At 39.1% G+C, this 21,448-nt stretch overlaps 1 protein-coding gene across 1 annotated transcript; it reads left to right on the top strand.

Moving 5' to 3' along the window:
* The first annotated feature begins 1,867 nt into the window (after nucleotides 1–1,867).
* On the top strand, nucleotides 1,868–20,591 carry fbxl4 (F-box and leucine-rich repeat protein 4). Its single transcript, XM_086038675.1, has 8 exons — nucleotides 1,868–2,389; nucleotides 5,327–5,654; nucleotides 8,424–8,668; nucleotides 8,881–9,094; nucleotides 11,111–11,182; nucleotides 14,151–14,275; nucleotides 14,387–14,574; nucleotides 15,284–20,591. The coding sequence occupies exons 1-8, from the start codon at nucleotides 1,893–1,895 to the stop codon at nucleotides 15,445–15,447; spliced, it is 1,833 nt and encodes a 610-aa protein (XP_085894801.1). The 5' UTR covers nucleotides 1,868–1,892; the 3' UTR covers nucleotides 15,448–20,591.
* Nucleotides 20,592–21,448: the final 857 nt, after the last annotated feature.

Here is a 21,448-nt window from a genome sequence, read left to right as displayed (position 1 = left end):
TTTTAGACCATATGCCATTTCTGATGCAAATATAGTATGCAATGTACAGTATAATACATAATATTCATTCTACACAATGTGTATTTTTGGAATTTTAAAACTACTGTATTTGTGTTTGCTTTTTTAAATGTCGTAACGCTTGGTGCTTATCAACCCATTTTTTTACGTATTCAAATGTACTCTTATGTTCAAGTCACTTTCTGACGTATTTTTTAAAACTTTTATTTCTTCTTCTTTTTTTTTTTTAACCAATGGCAACGCCGTATTAATAATAGCCCAGTAACGGTTACACTGACATAATTTTGAGATTCATATCTAGGTATCTTGTTTAAATATTTAGTGTAATGTCTTTCGAGGAAGTAAACAGTATTGTATAAAAACTACCACTCCCAGAATGCTTTTCTCTAACCGACCGGATGTTGATCTTATGTTTTGACGAGCTCGCTGCAGCTTGTCATCGATACCATGTAGCTTCCTGCCGTTATGGGTGATGCTTGAATCGTTCTGATTTAATCTGATTTAAAAGGATGTGAATATAATATGACATGTATATTACAATACTTTTTTGAATAGCTGCCTTTATGTAGTGCAGTACAAATGTTCCATTTTTTTCTCTCTCCTTATACGATATAGTTTTTCAGTGGGTATGCGTATCAAATATGCAATTTATTTACTCTCAGTGAATTCCACACATCACAGTTTTGCTTTCCACAGTACTGCAAAGTGTTGCTGATATAACGAGCGCTTGGTGTGTATGCAGTGTCCCACGTTATGGAAGGCATCACAAGGTAACGTCTGGAATGCGACTCTGGCTGTTAATGTATTTTGAGAATGGAAGTAGAATTATCCCCCTCAATGAATGTATACATCCATCTACATTCAACAGTTCTTTCCCCATGTGTGTTCCGTTATGTCTGGTTGTTGGCAAACTGGCCATGTTTTGAAAGGTGAGCTAACGCGAGTCTGTCTGTAGGCTAGCTAGCTAACACCAAAACTAACATCAGCGTTTTAACACAACTTGTCACTTAAACGCGAACGCACTTACACCCAGTGTTTGTTGCTTCACGGGCAAACATCATGTTTTACCGAAACACTTTTGCAACGTTCATGTGATATTACACGTACAATGTGTACATTGCATATGTCGCAAAAAGCTACTATGGACAACGATGCTTTGTGGTTACTTTGCATGCCAGATCTAATACCGAACTACAGTGTTGTAGCATACGGCATATCACTAGCAATACTCATTTTTGCATTTTCATTGCTCGTTTATCTCAGTTTGGTATCTAACTATAATCAATCAAACAAACAAACAAACAAAAAACACAAGAACCAACCAACCAAACAATCAAAAAGAAAAAGTAATCACCAGAATGTCGTTTTAGGTCATTTTAATAGTTCAGATTGTATTGACCAGTATTTACCGATATACAGTTTTACTAGGTTGGGTATGGATTGAACTCACCAAGTGATCACTTGTTTCCCCATCACTACTGGCAACAAGCTACAACCAATCGCCATTAATGCAATATTAAACACAAGTTAAAAGTCTTCTACTTATTGATATTGCAAACTGGAAAGACACAAAAGAGCTGATGAGCATCTATACATGGCGTCATAGTCCATTTCTTTTCAACCTGTGATTAGCTCAAATAATAGACAATGATTTAGAAATGTGTATTACATTGTTCCAGTCAGGAAATATTCTGTGTTGGCACTCCACACTCATGAGTGTTTGTCTCTAACCTACAGGTCATGCATGCGGCCAGGCCTCTAACCTGCACTTTTTTACAAATCACCCTAGAGCAATTGTGCTTCTAGTAGGTGCAGGCTCTTCCTTCATCTAGTCTCCATTCTTCCCCACTGCCTCCAACAGCCTAGAGTTCCCTATGTTAACTCTGTTGAGCATGTTTTACTATATCTGTCTGCGGCGACGCTCCAGGAGTGGGACTCGTGGTGAGGCACTGACCAGTCGGCGAGCAGTGGAGTCTGGCCAACGGGCGATATTGCCTGTCAGTGTGGAGGTGGAGCAGTACACCAAGGAGGTTTTGGACTTCAGCTCTCATTATGGCAGTGAGAATAGTATGTCATACACTATGTGGAACCTGGCTGGTGTACCTAATGTCTACCCCAGCTCTGGGGACTTTACACAGACTGCGGTCTTCAGAACTTATGGAACTTGGTGGGAACAATGTGCCAGCGCTCCACCACGTTTCCGGCGCACCCCTAAAAGTTTCTACAGCCAGGATTATATTGAGCTGGGCTTTGAAGAGCCTGTTTACCCTACAGCTGTGGAGGTGCTTGAGACTTATTACCCTGGGGCTATTGTCCAGATTCTGGCCTGCTCGCATAACCCCTTTTCCCAAAATCCACCCACGGATGTCAGGTGAGGCAACAATCTGGTTTTGAAGAGTATGAGCAGACGCAATGTGAATTTGTAATTGTATGTACCGGTATATCCAGCACGCCCGCGACCCTCGTGAGGATAAAGTGGTTCAGATGATGGATGGATGTTGTATAAATTACATGTTGACATGCTTACATACACTATGCTTATGAGAATTCTTCAAATTAATCAGTACTAGACATTTTCAGACCCTCTTTTACCCTCATGTTTGAAAACATTTGAGAATGTTTTTAATAAGTAATTAGTAAGATTGACTGGCATATAAATATGTCTTTGGGATTGAATGAGTTAAGGTGACTCGGAGTAGGGAAATTAATGCAAATGCATAAAAGCAGAGCTGGGCATTGCCTGTTTCCCATCTGCATATTTAATTGACCCACGTGCTCCCAGTCGGTCCGAGTCAGCCAAATGACATCGAGAACGAAAGTTAACCTATACCACGTCATACGCAGGTGCCGCACTTCTGACATGCGGCCGAGTAAGGAAAAAATACAACAGTGACGCATATTGTTTTTATTTCACTGATGACCACGCTTGTGCGCGTGTGTGTGTCTATTGTTTTTGTTTGATATTTTTTCTTTGTTTGGCGGCGTGTCTGCTCGTGTGGCGCCTGCTTGTGACGTGAAGATTACGTTCTCAACGCCGATTGGCTGTCGCCGATAAGGGATGGACCGGGACCACGTGGTCGATTAAATATGCAGGAAGGAACGCGGTGGCGGTTCGACGATGCCCAGCTCAGCATAAAATCTCCCATGTCTTATCACGATCCATGTTCAGTATTCTTTAATGGGTCTGACTTGCGATACCTTACACCCAGACGCTAAAGCAAAGCTTCCTCTAACGCAGGGGCGCCCAAGTTCGTTCCACGAGAGCCCCTATCCAGCCTGCTTTAGATGTCTCACTCCTCCAACACACCTGATTCAAATGATCAGCTCATTAGAAGCTTGTTAAAGAAAAAAGTTAAAAAAAAGTACATCCTGCTGATTTTGCCGCATGAAAACATGCATTTCTTTCATTAGATAATAAGAAGATAATTTCTTATGAACATGTTAAATATTGCCAAAATATCGATATCGCACTTTTTTTCTGATATTGTGTAGACCTAGCACTTTGGAGTGGTGTTGTATTTTATGTCATGGAAGTGACATTACCATATTTGTATTTACGCAACTCACTCTTAACAAATAGTTTGGATTGTGTCCATCATGTACTGCCATCTTGAAGTACTATGCAAGTGGCAAATACTGTATTCCATCAGGTTGTTGTATAAAAAATGCAGTTTCTGATTCTAATTAATTTCCCCCCTTCATTGACGCAAAAGTAAAATGAGTACAGTATTAACTATCAACTTCCATTGAAAGAATTATTTTCGTTTAAAAAATGTAAAATAAATGTGCTTAATTTCAGACAAAATAGCCCTTAAACATAATCTTTAGAGTGGAAGTCAAGTCAATTTTTTTTAAATTAATAATAATTGTTGTTTGCACCCCCACTAGTCTAAACTTGAAAAATCCACCCATTTTATCCATCCCAGGGGGCGGCCATTTTGCCTTGTACTGCCACTTGGTGCCCACTCAAAATGACACCACAGTGCCTAAGGGCTCATTTTGTGAACGTCACATGACCAAACCCAGAAAACAGGGTTTGATCATGACCCATGATGGTCATTATCTGAGCCCTTAGGCACTGTGATGTAATTTTCAGTCGACAGCAAGTGGCAATTCAGGGAAAAAAAGTCGACCCCCCCGAGATTAATAAAAAGGGGTGGAATTTTCTGCTTAATTCATATTCCACAAATGCAAAATGAATCAGAATGCTGATTTTAGAGTAGTGGGGGTGCATAGAACATATTATTGCAAAGAACATTTTTTTCCTTCACTTTCCCTTTAAGATATTTTGACAAAACATTTTAAATGTTGTGAGAATTTACATAACAAAAATATTCCCCATGGGATCAGTATGTGACAAAGAAAATGTCTTAACATAAATGAATAAAGGCTGCTGCTTTTATACAAAGTTAGCTTTTGTCCCTGTAAACAAAATCCCACTTACAATATATAGCTCTCCATGCAGATACATACCAGCAAGGTGCATATTTTTCATACACAAATTTGGCAAGAAAAATAAGCCTGTCTAGAACAACAGGCTTTAGGCATACCCTGTTAGATGCTACAATACCAGACTACACACTTTGAAACCCCCCTTGTAGCAGGGTTGGATGTTGGGTGTTTCTTTCACTGGGTATGAATCTTACTTAATGTCAGCAATATGGGCCAAACTCTGAAACCGTTTGGATAGGGACCAAACGGCTCGTTTCAGGGGTTCCGGTGCCCTATAATCCAAAGTACCTCCCACAGAACTCCCGTCCCGAAGTACATGGGCGAATGCCTTCTCTAAGTCCACAAAGCACATGTAGACTGGTTGGGTCAAACTTCCATGCACCCTCCAGAACCCTGCTGAGGCTGTTGTAGAGCTTGTTCATTGTTCTGTTGCCAAGTCTAAAACCACACTGCTCCTGCTGACTATGAGGGTTCGACTTCCTGATGGATTCTCTCAAAGACCTTAGCAGGTTGGCTGAGGAGTGTGTTCTCTTCCTGGAGTGTAATATTAGATAGGAATAATGTCGTCCATCAACAGAGATCATTGGCTGTTCGCGCACGAGGAATGGAACTGATTTATGATGGCGAATGTAAGGCAAATGTCGTACAAAATCTCGATAAGTAAAAACTACCGCACAGCAGAATTGTAACTCAGTACGTGATAATCGGTAGCTTCAAATGCCTGAGTCACCTGAATAACATACCACTTAAATGCTAAAATACATAGGCTTGCGATCTTAAACACTGATAAGTCATAGTCATCAAAATGAATAAATAGTGGATAGGACGTTTATTCCGTCCAATTTCTCTCGTGCAGGTGGGAGGTGTTGTGGTCGGGGGAGCCCACTAAGGTGCTGGCACCCCAGGCTCGCCAGTTTTCACCCAACATCAAGCACATCAGTTTTCCCACCAACCTGCTACGCCTGGAGGTCAACAGCTCTCTTCTGGATTACTACACTGAGCTGGATGCCGTCATCCTACGTGGCGTGAAAGAGAGGCCCATGCTCGCGCTCTACAAAATGCCTGTCATCGACATCATTGACCTGAGTGACAGTGAGGATGACCTTTCTGATCTGGGTGGTGCGTTCAGACAGGGTGCAGATAGCAGGACAGGCAACGGCTACTTTGACAAACTACCCTATGAGGTGAATCATCATGAGCTCTAATGAAGCAAGAGTTTCCATTAATGCTATTGTTTTTCGATGACTACAACTAAATCCTGACTTTGATAAGGCTATTGCTAAGTATCAGGCTTATGTGGCAGTTATTTCCAACAAAGCAAAATGAGAAGAGGTAGTACAGTGGAACTTCGATTTAACGGACAAATTCGGGCAAGGGGTTGTCCGTTAGATTGAAGTACTTTTTTTCCGTCGCCTAAAAACACCCAATTCAGTACAAAGTTATTGTTGTGTACAATTTTTGTGGCCTAAAAAATGCCCAGAACAGTAGAACATTATTGTAATTAAATATAAAAAAGCTTGAAACTGTTTTAAAAGTCTCACACTACGTATATCCAAACTTACATCGCTGCTGTTTGGGGGTGTGCGGGTAATTGCGTGCAGTTTATGAGCTGCAATGTTAGTGCACTGCAATGAGCTGCAATGTTAGTGCACTTCCTTTTTTCACCTTCACTACTTATGCTTGGATGCCACGGGTAAGGGCTTGACAAAAAAACAAAACTGTATACTGTTCCAAAAATAGCATGTTTGAAAGACGTGTACACATCCGACATATCGAGAGCTCGCTCCATTAAACAATAGCCACATAATAGGACCAGAGCCGGAGTGAGACTCAATTTCAGCACTCAAATTTCCTGGCTGAGACCGTCCCACTTTATTTCAGAATGGTTTAATGTAGATATGCAATTTTAGCCTTATTAGTGTATCATTACAATTGAATGTGCTTACAAGCTGTTACAAGTAACACCTGTGACTGTGTTATGCCTTGTTAATGTGTGCTTTTTTGTACAGACAGGGTGTAAATTACGTAGTTACAATACAATACTATACAATACAATTTTATTTACATAGCGCATTTCCAGAGCTGGGCACTTGACCCTCTTTGCCCGTCCGGCCGCTGCCCCCCGGCCATATTCATAAACATTGTCGGCCCAGGGACGGACTGCCCAGCTCTGTGCATTTCATAACAGTAAGAGCTGTAACAAAGAAATTTACAAAACAATAAACAAAAAATAATAAAAAGGCCATAATACACAAGTGTTAATCAATAAATTAACATAAAACACTATATACAATTGACACCGGAAAAGAGCCGAAAATTTCAGGTCTGATTTGATAACACCATTAGTAACAAATGTTGTGCAGTCAGTGCTATATTTAATAAAATAGCCTACCACACTCAATATGTTAGTAGTGCATTAGTATGAGAAGTAAGGAAGATAATACCTTTAAATGTCCAAATGCATTTAATTGTCTGATTTCAAAACAGATCCGAAAGTAATGTGCGGGCCGGAATAGCGGCCCCAGGGTATTGCATACAGCAGCCCCGTCCACTGGGAAATCGTCCAGTTTTCCAAATTATCCATGCCGGACCTTTTGAGCTGCATGCGTACAGCAATGCTAAGCTAATTTCCATACTGGCACAGTCACCCCTGCCACATATATCCATGCACTGCCTTTGATGAGAACGTGGGCACTGCCAACATGGCTACCACAATGGCATGTGAAAGCTTGCTCTAGTCTACCGTATATCTGTGACAACAGCGTCACAACCTGGAAATGCATGTCTCAGTCGCTGTCTGTGGATTGCCGCACTGTGCCAGTAAACAGCGGCCAATTCTGGAGCTAACAAACTTTGACAACTACTGCACAAATGGGCCTTTGGAGTGAACTGGACACAAATTTCTGTCCGTTAAATCGTGAGGTGTTTTGGGGGTTCCTTAAACCGAGGTTCCATGTACTGTATCTACATACAGAAAGTGACACACTCATAAAATAAACATAATAAATTACTGCACTACTACCTACCTTTGCCTTGGGCCAATTATGACAAATAAGTGTTCGATATTATCACATACGTACATCTGACATCCCTACACTAATATATATATATATATATATATATATATATATATATATATATATATATATATATATATTGATCGTTGTGAGCAGTTGTGATGTCATTTTCAGTCGACAGAAGACAAAATGGCCGCGCCCGGAGATGGCTAAAAACGAGTGCATTTTGCTGCTTAACTTATATTCCACAAACGCAAAATTAATCAGAATGCCGTGTTTCAACTAGTGGGCCTGCAGGGAACATATTCTTGAAAAAAATATGTTTGGGTTGACTTCTACTTAAAGATGCTGACTTTTTTATCCTGACAAAATACATCTTTTTTTCTTGTCAAGATTCTGCTTTATTTTTTTGTCAATAAAACATGAATTTATTATTGTAACATTACAACCTATATTTTCTTAAAAATAGGCAACTTCTTATTTCCTACGTCATTTAGGGGTATAGTAGTTATGGAGGTTTAATTGTCTCCCCTGTAAGGGGTTCCTGGACCAAATGCATTTGATAATTGCTCTCTTACAGATCACTGCGAACAAGCCATTTAGGGAGTTCAGATGGTAGCTTTAGAGGCCGACTGGTTCATGTCCTTTAAAGAGAGTTGGCAGGAACGGAACGCTGGATTTCAAAAAAATTAAATTCATACACATTCATTTTGCATTTGAATTAGTGCTTTGTACTGAATTACAAAAATGCCTCCAATTAAGGTAAATCAGCACTTTCTAATGAGGCCATGTTCCCTTCTGCCCTCGATCCCAAATTACCACTGCATGCTCATCTTTGTTTGATATTTGTTATTCATTTGTGCTTTGTTGCCTTCTCTGCTCAAGTACTTTCCTCTTCTCTTATCCCCCCCCCCTTTCCCCCTTATCCATCCATAGCTCATTCAACTAATACTCAGCCACCTGACCTTGCCAGACCTGTGCCGTCTGGCCCAGAGTTGTAAGATGCTACACCAGCACTGTTGTGACCCGCTGCAATACACCCAGCTGAGTTTGCAGCCCTACTGGGCCAGGCTGAGTGACACCTCCTTGGGACACCTGCAGAGCCGCTGCACACGCCTCCAGAGGCTCAACCTTTCTTGGACTGGCAACCGTGGCGCTCTCACCCTCAATAGCTTCAGCAGGTCAGACTGTCAGCACGAGTTCTCAAGGATAGAAATGGCCTTGAAGAACTTGAAAAGTTTAGAAAGAAAGCATACATGGCAAACTACCCGTTTTGGGGATAGTACTTTTAGTTTGTGTGGTAATTCTTAATCTTGATTAAACCATTGGTAATATTACAGCTATGCATATTAGTAACTTTTTCATCTATTGTTATTTCGTCCTTTTTCCACAGTTTCATGAAGGTCTGTGGGCTTAGTCTGGTGTGTTTGGAGCTGTCTTGCTGCCACTTCCTGAATGAGGCCTGTATGGAGGTCCTCGCCCAGACTTGTCCGGGGCTGCAGGAGCTAAACCTGGCCTCTTGCGACCGACTTCACCCACACGCCTTCACACACATTTCCAAACTTACACGTCTCCGCAGACTGGTGCTTTACCGTACCAAGATTGAGGTAGGCGGCGTCAACACACATCCTCATATATATCAGTATCCTTGTTGTTTGTACCTTGGAAGTTCACAGCAATGCAAGACAGCTCTTTGTTATACAGGACATATTTTGGCTTTTTAACATGTAACCCTGAGTGGCCTATGATCTTTTACTAAAAGTATTTTTTTCAATATAACACAACATTTTTCATGGTTAAATTTTGGCTCGAATAAAAAGAAAATGGGACTGCATTTTATTCGAATGCTTAATTGGTCATGTTGAAAGTGACCCCGAGGTTTGATAACGAGCATCGGTAAAGATTTTTAGCTTATTAGCCACCCAAATCAATTAGGAACATGATAACGACCATCATCGTTATTATATCACGGACAAAATGGATTTTTTTAGAGCCTGTGGTATGCAACTTGCGGCCCCAGAGCTGCATGTGTCTCTTTCATCCATCTTCTGTGGCTGTCCTTGACTATTTCATTATGAAAAATAGTCATGAACTATTTTATTTGAAATTAAGCTTCAAGAAAACAATTTTTTTCAGATTTCATAATGTTTTTACTACAATTAATTGATTTCATCAATACAACCCACAATGTTTTATTTTTTTTTTTTTTACATACTGGTAAAATAATTTTTCCTGTGGTAGACAGCCCAAATGACTCCTTGAGTATTTAAGGTTGCCAACCACTGGTTTAGAGGAACAAAGTGTTTGACTCCTAAGTAGGAAAACATGACACTTGCTTTTACTGCAGTTTGACTATCAAAAGCCTTGTTTTCAACTCATTTGCATCCATATGAAACACAAAATGTGGACAAGTAGACTAATGACAGATCACTTAAACAACAACATTCTTCTTTCAACTTTCTTTATGCAATGATACATGAGAAACTGCATGTGTCCGTAAACAGACCGAGTCGAAGGAGAATGTTTACAGTCTGGTTCGACTGCAGCAAAAGCCTATCTTCCATGTCAGACCGAATGCAATTGGAGTAACATTTCAAAGATGTTTGTTCTTGATATAATTTGGCAGATTGACCTTCTCCTGTGATGGATCGTCCTGACTGATTGTGGTGGCTAACAAGCTAACGTAGCTTTACTAATGCTCATTGCCGAACTTCGGGGTCACGTAAACACAAACAATTAACTATTTAACTCAAACTCGGGCATGTGTTTTTCTGCAAATTCATATTTGTGATCTGAGCCTTTTTTAATTAGTTTTTTTTTGGGGGGGGGCTTAAACACAACACGCAAACACACTGTCTTAATGTGTGTATTTTTTATGTGTCTTTATTGGACATGTCTCAGAGTAGGCACCGTTGCTTTTAAAATAAGCAGTCAATTAACTCGGATCACAGGCGGGCCCGATGACATACTACAGTGCTCATGTTCAGGGTTGTCTGAAAGATGAAAAAGTAGTGACTCTGGTGTCAGATCTTCATGGTTTTAGTTCTTTGTCATGTTTTCATTTTGAAGTGTTGTAGACACAAGTTGAGTTTCTGTAAAGGATGGATGGAGCTACACATGCAGTTTCCTGCTGGTTGTTTACAGCGAGACAGACAGAATGAGCCGCGCGTTTGTTGTCAGGCTGTCATGATCTTGTCACTCAATACATAACTGTCTCGCTCGCCGAAGAGAAGATGCCAGAGGCAGAGTTGAGCATGTCTACGTACGCTGACACTGTTTCACTGCTGATAAATGGGTCAGCATAAAAACAAAACCTTTCCTCACGTACAGGTGACTGACATTATTCAACCTTAATTTATCATTATTTTACACTCATCATTACTAAAGTATATGTATATTTATTTACAATCTGTTAAATGTCTTTGTTAAGTTCAAGTGCATGTCAATTCTGGAAGTATGAGTTTCAAGCCCGGTTAGACTTGGAAGTTATTATACAAAGTACTGTATTCGTATGAAACGTAGATGTCTGGAGGGATTCTCCAAACAGAACCATCTTCTGGGTGTGCACAGTTTATGTACGATTCCTACATTCCTCTTGTCTTTTCTCCTTGTCGTCTCTATAGCAAACAGCTATTCTTAGCATCCTGACTTTCTGCATCGAGTTAAAACACCTGAACCTCGGGAGCTGTGTCAGGGTAAGAATAAACACAACATAAACACCAGCATAAATTAGAATAAGCCATTGTTAGTTGTGCAATGTGGAAATTCTGCAATATTGTGACAGGAAGCAGCACCGCTTCGATAACATGAGATTTTAATAGATGTTTGATGGAAAGGAACTATCATCTTAAAGCTCCATTTAGACAGACGGGTGGACAGACAGACCTCTTGATAGAAAAGACAAAGAGACAAGAGTACATACCAAATTGATATTCATTTTTGCCAAATTGTATTGGCCCTGAAATTGATGACTGTCCCTGAGTGATGACTGTGATCGCAGGTGTGAATTGCTTCTTGCCCAAAGTCTACTGGGAAAGCCTCCAGCTCACCCTGTGACCTTAAAAAGGATAAGCGGGATTGTGAGGAAATGGATGCATGAAGGAATTTTGTCATGGAAGGAGGAAAAAAAACTGTAAATTGTTGATCTCGTTTATGCTTTTCAGCAAACACACTTAACTTAGATACATGAGGCACTTGACCTTACACTTTTCCATAAGTGGGTCGAAAATAAATCGTATCATATGTTTTGTGACATTCTGGCAAATAATTATTATTTGTATTGTAGTATGTCTTAACATGTTTTCCACATAGTCTGGTTTTACTTTTGAAAGATTTTTATTTTTTAAAAACTTTTTCAGCATTGTAGCATAGCAAACTCTTGCGCTCAAAATTTTTAACATTTTGAAAAAGGAAAAATAGCCAACAGAAAAATGTCCAGAAACAGATCAATCCTGGTTTGGGGGGGAGACGGGACGGGGGGGATGGCTAATGCGTATGCATGTACGTATACGTATATATGTTCATCCGTCCGTCGTTGGTCTGGTTGCCATTTAATCCCAAAACCTCTGAAATAGTCCTCTAGTAAAACAGGTGCTACAAGAGGTGACACTTCAAAAGCAGTCTGGCTGTATGTTCGGCAAAATGTATATTCCTGAACATCACAGTTGGAAAAAATGAAAAGTTGCCATCCAATTCCATAAGAAATGAATGCAGGTCATTTTTGACCCACTTTGGGGAGTTTGCGTAATAATTTAAGGAATTTCAATTGTACAAAAATATATAAAACGGTTAGTTAAAATTTGAATGGGTGGATATCAAATACCTGAAAACTGAAATAATGATATTTGCTTTTATTACAACGATACTGTGGGGGGGAAAAAAAAAAAAAAAGCTCTCCAGGTCATCTTTAACCCATTTGTGCTTCTAAAGGGTTTAAAAAAAAAAAAAAAAGTTACGTATGCAGAACAATATGAAATTTTGATATTTTAATCAGGAAACAAACTAAATAAAATACCATCATCTGTATGTTTACGTTGTTTATAAGCTCCTATTTATTTTATTCAATTGTTTTTATTTATTGAAAATAAAATGGCCCACAAGTTTGAATGACACACAAATTAAAAAAAAAAATTTTTCCATCAAATTGATATTCATTCGGATTCGTATGTGGGTCTGGCTGGCCCAGTCAAACTGTTCTTCTGAGGGAGTGAAATTGCTGTTCACGTTTGGGTTGCTGGCATCTTACTAGCATGCTTTCTGGTGTATGGTGTACTGTACATTGGGTGCGTGCAGGGTAGTTTTTGTGTGAAATACCCTTTTTTGGAATGATGAAGAAAAAGATACAATCTTTGTCTCATTAACTTATGAGGCATACTTTTAAGCGTCTTTAATCATTTTTTTTTTTTTTTTGTCTCTGGTAGATGAGTCTTCCATCTTGAGCCACTAGTCGCAGTGCAGACGTATTGAGGGATACAAGCCATTGTCATTTAGTGCCCACATTTAATTGCCAAATATTCTTGCAGTTCTTTTAATGATGCTGCTGGCTTGTTGGCAGCCTCAGTGACCAGTTTGGTTTCCATTTCACTTTGTCAATTTCAAAGGGACGCCCAGTTCTTGTTATTATCCCTGCTTTGCCATTTTGTTTGTGCACTTGCTGAAGATGGGCTGCAATGTAGATGTCCAGTCAAATGGCATCAAAATGATTTGTAACTTTTTTGATAATGTTTTTGATCCACTTTGCAGATCATTTCCTTTTGATGTAAACCTTAACTAGAAGTAACGTAAGAGTTAATATGTTTAAAGGTAATTTTCGATCATCAGATTTTTGGGGTGAGGTAACTTTCGGGCTTAATCAGAGACGCACTTGTTAAATAGTTTGTAACCATTTAACATAAAAGGAATTTTCATTTCACTAGTGACTACAGGAGCTTAGCCACATCGCAGACGGCAATGCCACACTTGAGCAACTGATAGTTTTGTGTTTGTGTATTTGTATTGAAATTCAAGGATTTCCCTTTCTTTTCTGAGCAAATTGTACATCCATGCAACCATCCAGCTACTTTCTAAAATGTGTATCCTCCAATGGGTTGTGGGTGAGATCCAGACTTCCCCCTGCTGACTCTGGGTGAAAGTCAGGTAAAACTTGGACCGGTCACCAGTCAACCACAGGACACATAATAGGCAAACAAACTTTCAAATTCACAGCTCTATACAATTTAGTCTTTAGATGACCTAAGAAACATGTTTTGGGAATGTGGGAGAAAGTACGAGTACCCAGAGAAAACCTACGCAAGCACAGGAAACCTAGAACCTCACACCTGTGCGTCAGATGTGCTAACTGCTCGTCCACCCTTCTAGCTTCAAATATAGTTTTCAAATATTTACAATGCAAATTTAAGTTTTAGAGTATTGCATTGGCTTTTTGGACATTTTTCGGACTGATCTAAATTCTTCTGCTGAGACCAGATCATGAAACATCTGTCATAGATGAGATGTGAACGTTTGCTGCGCTTCATGTCACCACAATTCATTTAGTTTATTGATAAAGATATGAAAATGTTCTTAGCCAAATACCAAAGAGGAGCAGATTCACTTAAGATTGAGGTTGATAGTTCCACTGCACATGCTGGTGAATGCACCCTGACTCAAAGTGATTCTCTCCAGATTGAAGACTACGATATTGTGGCCAGTATGCTAGCCGCTCGCTGCCGCTCACTCTGTTCACTGGACCTTTGGCGCTGCAGAAACCTGACAGATCGTGGCCTGAATGAGCTCGTCTCTGGCTGCAGGTACGTGAAATTCAGCTGCGACTGCCGGCAGCACTTCAAAGCTGACCTCGCTTGATATTTGCAGTCCAACCAGTCGGCCAACTGTTTGTTGTTTGATCCGTGACTGCTCAGGATGTTAGAGGAACTGGACTTGGGCTGGAGTCCCACACTGCAGAGCAGCACTGGATGTTTCCAGCACCTCGCTCGCAGCTTACCACGCTTACGCAAACTCTTCCTCACCGCCAATCGCACGGTCCGTGACTCGGACGTCGAGGAGTTGGCCTCCAACTGCCCCTTGCTACAACATCTGGACATACTGGGTAAATGATTTCCAGATACGTTACAGAAGGGATATTGCGTGTGTCATGTCAATGGTGGCACCAACACTCTCATGAATGTCATTCATTAAACACAAGAGTAGCTTTGATGGCCAGACAGCGGCACATTATGTCCTGCAATATTATAGAAACTTGGGCTGGTTGTTTGAGAAATGCCAATTTGTAACTCTGACACATTGCAAGGCTGGATTCCATCCACCTAGTTCACGTGTCCCCTCACTCAGAGCTCAAGTCAGACTCTCGGTAACTCTGATTAGCTCTGCTCACGCATGTCTATCAGAAGCAAATTGTGCCTTTACATTTCTGGCATATGCAATATGTTGATAATAAGATCATCAAAACATGATGGTGATAGATTGGCTCGTTGCGGCTCAAAGCATTTTGTCCTGCTCGGTGTGTGTGGATACAACCGGAACGTCAACATACATGCAAATAGTGGAACCTCGGAGGTCCGATGTTAAAACTGTTTTTCTAATAGGAAAATAATGAAAATTGAAAAAAAAAAAAACATTCCAATGTCAAGTTATTGACACCTTTATTAATATGGTAAGTGAATGAAATACACACAAAGTGTGTGTACTCATTTGACATGAGTCAATGCTGTAGCGACATCCTTTGAGCATATTTGTCCTGATAGAATAATTGAACATCGCAACTTTATTGACTTCATATCCATGTTGTGACATGTCAGGTACACGGCTTGTGAGTGCTGCCTCATTGAAGAAACTCCTACAGTCGTGTCCACAGCTGCTACTCCTGGATGTTTCCTTCTGCTCCCAGATAGACACGAGGATAGCCCAAGAGCTCTCCAGCCTCTTCCCCAGCGTAGCCATCAAGAGGAGTTTCACACACTGACCGCCGCGGGGTCTCATTTCTCATTCCGTTGAGCGAGCCGGAGGAGGCAAAGTCATGCGCAGCAGAAGATGGAGAGACGCTTCAGTATCACAAGATCTTCTATTAGCGGTCAGTAAATAAGCCAGTCAAACTGGGGATGAAGGTCTTTGGATGGGAATGGAACCGAAACAAATAACGAAACAACCAAAATCTCCCAGCTGGAGGTCTATGAAATATGAAACTCAATTATTTTTGGACACAGTGAAGCAACTGCATCTCTGCAATGTGAAACACCACTTATGAATAGGCCAACAACACACGGCTATATGCCTTTGACTTACACCATTATGTTCTCTAAAACGATACTCAAGGCAAGACACAACAAGCCAAATAAATGTGAAAGTCAATCTTTGTTCCAAACTGCTGGGAAAGCAGCAGCAGGACTTCATGGTGACCTCCATCTTGTGTGATAAATGATCAGGGCTTTTGGTCAGTGCCTTCTCAGATTGACCATTAGCCCAGTATTATCTTGTGCAAGCATCATGGGCACACGCTACTCTGTTGTGATGGCAACATCCACCCACTTTGTTTCAGTTAGCGGCAGTCATATATGAAGCTATTGCAGTGGATGTGAAAAGACGGAGGGCTGGTCAGATGCCGTTTTTTTGTGATGTTGAATAAGATAAATCATTTCAAAATGTTTTCCACCGTGAACTCATTCACTGCCATTGATGAATTTACTTGTCTTTTCACAGTCCAGACATTCAATCCTAGGAACCTATTTATATTTTTTCCACATTTTTTTCAAATGTTAGGGTAAAAGAGGGTCTGAAAATGTCTGTCAGTGAATGAGTTAATGTGCCATATAACATGTACAACTCAATTGAAAAATAAACGGAATATGTAGCCTGGTTGCACCTGCTATCAGCGTGGCACAACTGTAGCAATATTTGCCCACTCTGTAGAAACACTCCGAATCCGGCAGATTGCAACTCTCTTCAGATCACTTGCAGATTTCCCATCAGTTTCAGGTCTGGACTCTTGCTGCTTCAACCTTAGTTTCATTAAATCATAAGATTTTAAATGAGAAACTGTTCTCAACTGTCCTACCTGGTTAGATAAAAACTAAATAAAATAGCATAACTTTTTTTTCAACGTGTTTGGGAGATTTCACGTGTGTGGCCGAGCTTGAATGTTTTCGTTCTTGCCGCTCTACCCCATAGCCCAGATGAGCAGTCGTGTTTTTGTTCTCGTCTTTTCATCAATTCTGGATGGACATTCTGTTCTATGGAATGTCACTGTTGTTAATCAGTGTTCTGACTCCCATTTAACATGACAATAGCATTGGGTGAAGTCCTCACGTCGCCAAAACCATCACTTATCAGGAAACCAAATAAACAGCATGATGGTAAGCCATTAAGATTGCATTGTCAAGGAGAGCGGCCATTTTCAACACTTTAGATTGGTCAATAATTTGTCAAATTAAAACTCATGTGGGGGAGCAATACGAAAACAAATATGAAATTGACTAAATTTGGACCTATCAGGTTACGGACGACGCCAGCAATGCGTTTGTATTAGAGGTGAAGCCGTTAATCGACAACTAGTTGATTAACAAAGTCTATAAAGAACTTTTTGAATTTAAAATTGTCCAAATCTTCGTAATGTCAGCCTCTCAACAGTAAATACTCTGGTATTTCTGTAGTCTTCCACGAAAGCAGACTGGTTATTGTTGTTTTGAATCAAAATAAAACATTTTGAGACTTTGGAAAACATTGATCACCAGTTTTGCTTTTGGTATTTTCTGACATGTTACAGACGAAACCAGTAACCGAATCATAATTAATTAATGTGTAGGTTTTCTGCACTGTCAAATTGAAATGTCCTGCTTTGTCATAAAGGCATATAAATTCAAAAGAGAATTTTAAAAGCCGATCGATTAATCGCCAAAATAATTGACAGAATAATCGATTATTACAATAATTGTTAGTTGCAGCCCTAGTTTGAATGGGACTGAGCAATTCTGAACAAAGCCACATGCCACTTGTGCAACCACATAATCTCAGTTGTTCATTTTGCTTGCCCTCCCTAAAATATTTTTGTTGTTGTTTCCAATTGAGTTGTAAAGGTCACATTAATGTGGAAGACGTTTTGGAATGATTCATCTTTTTGATATCACAAAACCATATGATTAGGGCATAGGGTTAGTGTATAGACTTTTTATATCCACTGAGTATACGTATTCAAGTTCATTTTAAATGTGAATGTGGGGGAAAGGATGCCATATTTTCAACAGGACTGTGTTCAGTTAAAATGTAAATGCAGGTGTCATTATTCAATAGTCTTACTAAAAATATGAGATCATTTAAAAATTTCATCTTAAAAATACAGAGAAAACGTTTCATTTCAGAAGTTGTACAATGATATAATCCAATCAGTACCACATTTATTTATTTTTTCCCCTTCAAATCACAGACTTGCATGAAGGAAAATTTCTGAAGTTGATCATTCTAAAGGGTCAACAGTGAGTTCAAGGAAGTTTTTGAGTTAAGTTAATGCCTGTTGGCCAATAAATGAAGAAACTGAAATCACTGACATATGAGAACTAGTTTTTCATTTTCATACAATTTCATTTTTTAACCAAACAAATTGTTTTCTGTTAAGAATGTAAATATATTATTTTTCAAACACTCACAACAAAAGGAGACGTTTACTTGATTCGTTTTCCATGCATAGATAATTGATTTGTGCTCAGACTGACTGATCCATTCACTTTGTGTGTCTAGCTTCACCAAAGACACTTAAGTACAACATTAGTCATGATGTGGCAATTACTAAAGTAACCGGGACCGATATTTTCCTATTGTCCATTTGTTCTGAGCCGCCAGTCACTGCTGTTTGACCATTTTGTTGCCGAACAACCAAAGAGAAGTTACTCTTAAGACATCCTAAAATGACACTGTCATACTGTTTTGACCACTATTTGTTGCGAAGCTCAGGGGTTAATGTTGTTTTGCTTTTGTACTGTGTTTGCTACCAATCAGCACAGCAGACATTATAACAAGCAGACTACCAATGACTTATGTTGATAAATTAGCTTTACTTCTAACTATAATGTATCAGGTTGCATATGTTTTGAATTTATAAAATGGTGTGAGCAAATCCCCATTCATCCAGTGTGAGCTATTTCATGTTTATTGTACTTATTTTCAGCAGCTCAACTTTTGGGGATTGTTGTTCTACCTCCGAAGCCGATTCAATTCCAATGATACCTGACATAAGATGACCTCACAGTTGAGGTCAAAGGGTGTGTACTTCTTACTTGGTCAGATATTCATCTTGTCAGAGCACAAGCGGTTCTGAATTTGAATGCCAAGGTCAGTTTTTGGTCAGTACGCCCCTGGTTGTGTTTTCTAACAAAGTCTCTTTTCATGGGGACTACACTCAGCTGTAATTGTCTTTTGTATCTCGTTAAAGGTAGAAAATACCTAATATTCCATGAATCCAACAGATATGTTTTTAACATATTGACAGAATTGGAAGCCCCTGTGTATGTATAAGCCATGTTTAAGCCACTATGACAGCTGACAATAAATACATAAAAATCCACTATAGAATGTAATCTGTAGTTCAAAATTTTTACTTTTTTAAATTAAATTAAAATTTTCCTTTGCATAATATGTCTGTACTAAATGAGTTGCATATATTTATGAGACATTGTGCCTTATATTCTTATTTGAGTTTTGTGAGAGTGTTTTAGTTTGTTTTGTTTGATTGGTTGTACTGCCACTGCCAATGTGATAGCGAGTACTTTTCATATCACAACTTGATTTGTTTATACACGTGGACAAAATTACTGGTACCCCTCTGCAATGAAAGGGGTAAAAAATAAAAGAAAGGAAATCATTTGAATAATAGTAACAATAAATTAAAATGTACTTAAAATTAACTAATGAAAATAAGACTGTTTTTGAATTGCGGTTGAGCAGAATTATTTAAAAAAAAAAACTCATGAAACAGGTGTGCACAAAAATGATTGCACCTTTAACTTAATCATTTGTCGCACAACTTTGTAAGGCAATAACTGCAGTCAAATGATTTTTTGTAACTTTCAGTGAGAGATCTTCACTTCTTTTGACCCAAACTTCTCCAGTTTTGAAGGGTGCTTTCTCCAGATGGCATTACTCATCTCCTTCCACCGATGTTCAGTCGGATTTAGATCAGGGCTCATAGAAGACCGCCTCAGAATAGTCCAGTGTTTTGCTCTCAGCCAGTCTTGGGTGTTTTTAGATGTGAGTTTTGTGTCATTATCCTGTTGCAAGACTCATGACAGTTTGGCATTTTTTTAACTATTTAATTTCACCAGTGGTTTCCTCCTTGATCATCTCCCATGAAGTCCATTTTGGCTCAAACAATGACAGATCTGATATTAATGTACTTTGACCTTGGATTTCCCCTTCAATATCTTTGAAAGTCATTCTGAGCTGTAATTTTTTTTTTTTGGTCTCTTCAGTATTCCTTCTGCGGCCATGTCGACGGAGTTTGGTTACATTCTTGTAGATCTTAAATTTCTGAATAATATGTGCAACTGCAATCACAGGGGCATCAAGCCTGGGGATGGTCTTGCAGTCTTTAACTTTAACTTGCTCGTCTATAATTTTCCTTCTAATCTCCTGAGACAACACTCTCCTTAGCTTCCTATGGTCCATTTTTAATGTGTCTACACATCGTGTCACCAAACAGCACAGTGTCTACCCTTTCAATAGGCCAACTGACTGCTTAAAAGTTTGAAGGGAGCTGTGATGCTAATTAGAGGACACAGCTTGGTTGAACATGACCCTATGATCAAATTATTTTAAATCTTTACTAAGGATAGTATCATTTTTGTCCAGGCCTGTGTCATGAGTTTATTTTTTTTAAGTAATTATGTAGAACCACAATTTAAAATCAGTGTCTATTTTCCATTGGTCACTTTTCATGTATATATATTATTAATATTATTATTTTTCTTTCACTAGCAGACTGGCACCACAAATTTTGTTCACGTGTGTATGATACACGCTGTATCAACCATATCAATTCTTGTGCAAAATACTGTTTCTTTATGTGGGAATGTGTTTTGATCCAGCCACACAATTTCTTTATTGTTACCTGTTAAAAAAAAAAAAAAATATATATATATATATATATATATATATATATATATATATATATATATATATATATATATATATATATATATATATATATATATATATATATATATAATATATAATATATAATTTTGTGGAATACGGAGCTTTGTTTTTTTTTTTGTTATATTACATGTGAATTGTGATTTATAATACACACCCAAGTGAAGCTGCAGGACACAAATTAAAACCTTGTACAAATATATTAAATTAAGAATCTGAATCGTATGCGGACTGGTTGCATGCAGTTTTGTTTTTGTGTGTGCGTTTCAGACCCCAATGTTCCCAATGGCTTGACACTCAACTGTACATCTGTTTATGTTCATGTTGGCAATACAGCTGCCTATTATACATTTGTCCACCAGCATCGTATCTGTATATCTTAACTTGAAAGCAGATCAGTATAATGTGTAAAGCACATTAGTGGAATTTATTTAGGGTATTTATTCTGTTTAAAATGTACATCACCCACAAGCAGGCAAGACCCCCCCCCCCCCCCCCCCCCCCCCCCCCACACGCACAATAGAGCACTGAACCCACAGCAGCAACATATGTAATCTCATAAATTTGGACGGTAACCTCTGATTATTTAGTCAAAGTTTGACCACTTTCTGAATTAAATTTGTTGAGTATTTGAACCATAACCCCCTCCCCCCAGCCTGGATATGTGATTTATCATTGTGCCATAGGCTGGACAGTGGGCATACCATGCTGCACTTAGCCCCTGCTGCCCTCCATGCTTTCCTTTCTGTTAGTGTGAATTTATTGTACTGCTGTAGTGATGAAACTGGGTGCTTCACTTTAACCAAATGTTCAATAAAAACCAGATG

This window comes from Filicampus tigris, chromosome 8, assembly GCF_054856515.1.
Source record: "Filicampus tigris isolate MCC_2025a chromosome 8, RoL_Ftig_1.0, whole genome shotgun sequence".
Lineage (NCBI taxonomy): Eukaryota > Metazoa > Chordata > Actinopteri > Syngnathiformes > Syngnathidae > Filicampus > Filicampus tigris.
The sequence above is the reverse complement of the archived record's forward strand: the minus strand, read 5'-3'. Positions and strand labels throughout refer to the sequence as shown.